Source organism: Symphalangus syndactylus, chromosome 5, assembly GCF_028878055.3.
Source record: "Symphalangus syndactylus isolate Jambi chromosome 5, NHGRI_mSymSyn1-v2.1_pri, whole genome shotgun sequence".
NCBI lineage: Eukaryota > Metazoa > Chordata > Mammalia > Primates > Hylobatidae > Symphalangus > Symphalangus syndactylus.
This window is the reverse complement of record NC_072427.2, coordinates 22,253,673-22,258,378: the sequence shown is the minus strand read 5'-3', so window position 1 is coordinate 22,258,378 and position 4,706 is coordinate 22,253,673. Positions and strand designations below refer to the sequence as shown.

At 41.6% G+C, this 4,706-nt stretch overlaps 1 protein-coding gene across 2 annotated transcripts in view; it reads left to right on the top strand.

Moving 5' to 3' along the window:
• The first annotated feature begins 25 nt into the window (after positions 1–25).
• Positions 26–4,706, top strand: part of HOMER2 (homer scaffold protein 2) — a 136,801-nt gene continuing 132,120 nt past the window's right edge. Inside the window, exon 1 of one of the 2 annotated variants that reach the window (XM_063638615.1) lies at positions 26–106. In XM_063638615.1, coding sequence (XP_063494685.1) covers positions 102–106 — 5 coding nt within the window. In that variant the 5' untranslated portion in view covers positions 26–101. Of the gene's footprint in view, positions 400–4,706 lie in introns of both variants that reach the window. The other variant, XM_063638616.1, reaches the window with a different exon arrangement.

Genomic DNA, 4,706 nt, shown 5'->3' with positions numbered 1-4,706 from the left:
GTTGAAGGTGCCTGTGAAGTCTCGCGATAACTAAGGCTCTCCGTGTGGCTCGCTTTGCAACAGATCGCTTCTTCAAATGCTCGCACAAAGCCCAGAGCTCGATGAGGTGTGGGCAAGTAGCTGTCTAAACGTGGATGATGCCCTCCATGCGCTTTCAGCCTGCCTGGTGGCTGGGCAGTCGAAAACGTCGCCGTCTATTAAGCTCCTTTGACTGGGAGCAGGTGACGGGTAGAGACGGAAGTTCTGGAAATCACCGGAGAAGGGAGGGAAGGGCTCCTTCCGGCCGCCTGCTCCCGGAGTCTTCGTGGGGAACGTGAGGTGAGAGCAGGCCGTGAAGAGTAGACACGACTGATGACTTCAGGGATGCTACACCTTTCTCTCCTGCCTGGGCAAGCCTCGGTAGTAAGATTTCCGTAGTCCGTTTTGTATGTGGTTTTGCAGAAACATACCCCCTCTCTGCTCCAGCTTCAGTCGTCAGTATCCAGCTACTTCCAAAAGCCTTGCCCATGTCTTCTGGGATGTTCAGCAAATGTATAAACACTTAATATCCCGACAAAGCTTGGCCCCTTCCATCCCAAATTACTTCCCAGGCTATGCACCCGTTTTTGTTAATACAACCAACTTGGAAACTTTGATGTCAGATTTGATGCCCTTTCTTTCCATGCTCCAATCACTTGCCAAGTCCTGTCGATTGTACCCCTACAGTAATTCTGGCATCTTCTTACCCACTGCCCCCACCTAATCAACGTTCTCATTACCATCCCCTGCACGGTGTCAGTGCAGTACCTTTCTCATTGATGTCCTGCCTCTAGCGTCACTCTGCTATACCTGCTATAGGTGTAGCCATCTTCAAGCACTACCGTGATCCAAAATAGCTAATCCAATGGCTCTCTGTTGCCTGTAGATTAAAGGTCCAGTTTATTAACTTGGGTTCAAAACTTTTTTTATTTTCTGCTGTTCCCCCTCCATTCTCCCTCAGTCAGTGGTAAACCAGACCCTGTGAAGTACTTCATGCATAAATTATTACATTTTTATAGATTGCTCATGTCCGTTGCATGAAATACCTGTCCCTCCCCCTTATCTCCAAATGTTGAAATTCTTTCCATTATTTAAAGCTTTGTAAAGTGACATCTCCACCTAGAAATAATTTTTCTTTCTATTGAGAGTCCATCATATTTCTGGAACTTCATGTATTTAGTTATTACCACTTTCTAACTTTGAACTAAAATTATTTACTTGCAAGTCTTTCCCCCTATTAAACTGTAAACAGGCCTTTATCTAATGCATTTCTACATTCAGGAGTGTATAACATTGTGCTTTTTTTGTTTGTTTGTTTCTTTGACACAGGGTCTCATTCTGTTGCCCAGGCTGGAGTGCAGTGACGTGGTCATGGCATACTGCAGCCTCAACTTCCTGGGCTCAGGCGATCCTCTCAGCTCAGCCTCCGGAGAGCTGGGAGTACAGGTGCACACCACCACCCTGCTAATTTTTTGTATTTTTTGTAGAGATGGAATTTCGCAGTATTGCCCAGTCTGGTCTCGAACTCTGGGCTCAAGCAGTCCACCCACCTCAGCCTCCCAAAGGGCTGGGATTACAGGCCTGAGCCTCCGAGCCCAGCCCCACATTGTGCTTTTTCCATGACATTAGCACTGAATAAATGTTTGTGGAATGAATGATAGAACCATGAATATTCCAAGTAATGTTTTAGAAACATTAACCTAGCAAAAGTGTATAGGATAGTATGGATGAGGGAATAGGATAGTCTTGGTGTTGGGTAGTAAAGGTAAGAGGTGTAACAACCAAGGTTACAATAATTGAATAAAAGGCCAGGCACGGTGGCTCACACCTGTAATCCCAGCACTTTGGGAGGCCGAGGCGGGTGGATCATGAGGTCATGAGATCAAGACCATCCTGGCTAACACGGTGAAACCCCATCTCTACTAAGTATACAAAAAATTAGCTGGGCATGGTGGTGGGCGCCTGTAGTCCTAGCTACTGGGGAGGCTGAGGCAGGAGAATGGCGTGAACCCAGGAGGCGGAGCTTGCAGTGAGCAGAGATCACGCCACTGCATTCCAGCCTGGACGACAGAGCAAGACTCCATCTCAAAAAAAAAAAAAATTATAATTGAATAGTACTATCCTGGAGCTCCAGTAGTGCAATTGGTTAGCGCACAGTACTTATATAATTAGTACTATCCTTAGTTACTGAGTGGATGACGAGAGAAAAACATTGGTAGAAATCAGGGAAGGAGCTGAGTGCGGTGGCTTACTCCTGTAATCCTTGCACTTTGAGAGGCCAAGGCAGGCGGATCACTTGAGGTCAGGAGTTCAAGACCAGCCTGACCAACATGGTGAAATCCTGTCTCTACTAAAAATTCAAAAAAATTAGCCGGGCATGGTCGTGGGCGCCTGTAATCCCAGCTACTCGGGAAGCTGAGGCAGGGAGAATTGCTTGAACCTGGGAGGCAGAGGTTGCAGTGAGCCGAGATTGCATGACTGCACTCTAGCCTGGGCGACAGAGTGAGACTCCATCTAAAAAAAAAACAAAAAACAAAAAAAAAAAAAAGAAAGAAATCAGGAAAGGCTCCAATTCTTTGAGCCTGGGAAATTGGGGCTGAAAAGGAATATCCATAAGGTAAAGTGGGTTTAAGGGAAAAATGAACTCAGAGCCCAAATACATTTGTAAAATTTGAAACACTGGTGAAATATTCGAGAGAAAATTTCCAGGGAGTTGTTAGAAATACAAGACTAAATCTCAGGAAAGAGAGGCTCTGCCCAGATATGTAAATGTGTGAGTAATTCATGAAGAAACAATGGTTGAAATCACTGGTGTACAGATGCTCCCCGACAGGATGGTTTGACTTAACGATTGTTGTACTTTACAGTGGTAACATGTGCATTCAGTAGCAGGGTACTTTAAATACCTATACAAACATTCTGTTTTTCACTTTCGGTATAGTAGTCAATAAATTATATGAGATATTCAACACTTTATTATAAAATAAGTTTTGTGTTAAATCAGCTTGCCCAACTATAGGCTAATGTAAGTGTTCTGAGCATGTTTAAGGTAGGCTAAGCTAAGCTATGATGTTTGGTAGATTAGGTGTGCTAACTGCATTTTTGATTTAATGATATTTTCAACTTATGATGGGTTTATCTGGGCATAACCCCGTCAAAAATCAAGGAGCAGCTGTATATGATCTTTTCAACAGGGAAAGTATTCATAGAGAAGAGAAGGCGACCAAGGCCTATCCCTCAGGACATACCCATATTTAGGAGACAAGAACAGGAAATAGAAAATTTGAAGAGGGGCAGTGTAACAATTGAAAAACTAAGAAAAATGCTTCCGCACCTAGTATCAGGAATCAAGGAGGATATTTGGAAAGGGGCTTCTTGTAGGCTAGTTTGCTTGTTTCCTTGTGACCATTATTGACATTATTTGTAAGTATTGAGGACTTACCCAGGAAAGAATATACAGATTGGGCATCCCTAATCCCCAAATACAAAGTACAAAATGTCCCCAAATCAAAAACTTTTTGAATGCCAACATGACACTCAAAGGAAATGCTCATTGGAGCGTTTTGGATTTCAGATTTTCATAGTAGGGATACTCAACTGGTATTTCTTTCCTGTAAATTTGTGTGTGACACTTAGGGGCCTCTAGGCCTCTGAGAGTTTCTGTGAAGAACTCTAGGTATTCCAGCAGATTTTCAGATTTTCAAATGAAATTTTTTTCTGCCCACCAATGTCTTTTCATACTCTGATATCTTATCGATTATTATGTCTCATGTTCTGACAACAGGAAATCTGTTTCATGAAGGGGAATTTTCTAGATAACTGACACTCAGACTTTAAGCATCAGAAATTTTTTATTGAAACCATTTTTGATGGAAATGTTTGCAAAATGTGGCTCTTACCTATCTGGTATAACCAGAATATATGGGCCATAATTTAATCTTTGCTTGGCAACTAAAAGTCACTATTAAAGCATCAGTTATATTCTTCTGGATAGTAATATCCTTGGGCCTGTTGATGTGCATGAGAAAGGTTACATCATGAAATTTATAGTGTTTTTTTCTACTAATTGTAGACATTTTGTTTTACTTAAGCAGATGTATTTTTTAAATTGTGGTAAATATATGTAACATAAAAATTATCATTTTAACCATTTTTAAGTGCACAGGTCATTGACAGTAAGTACATTCACATTGTTGTGCAACCATCACCACCATCCATCTCCAGAAATTTTTTTGTCTTCTCACACTGAAATTCTGTGCCCGTTAAGCCATAACTGTATTTTCCTCTCCCCTCTGCCCCTAGCAACCACCATTCTACTTTGTCTTTATGAATTTGACTACTCTAGGTACCTCATGCAAGCGAAATACATTATATGCCGTTTTGTGACTGGCTTCACTTAGCATAAGGTCTTCAAGGTTCATCCACATTGTAGCATGTGTCAGAATTTCCTTCCCTTTTAATGAATAATATTGCATTGTATGTTTACACCATATTTTGTTATCCATTCATCTATTAATGGACACTTGAGTTTCTTCCTCCTCTTGGCTATTATGAATAATGCGTCTGTGATTATAGATGCACAAATATCTATTCAAGTCCCTGCTTTCTATTCTTTGGGTATATACCCAGAAGTGGAATTGCTGGATCATATGATAATTTTATTATTAATTTTCTGAGGAACCACCATA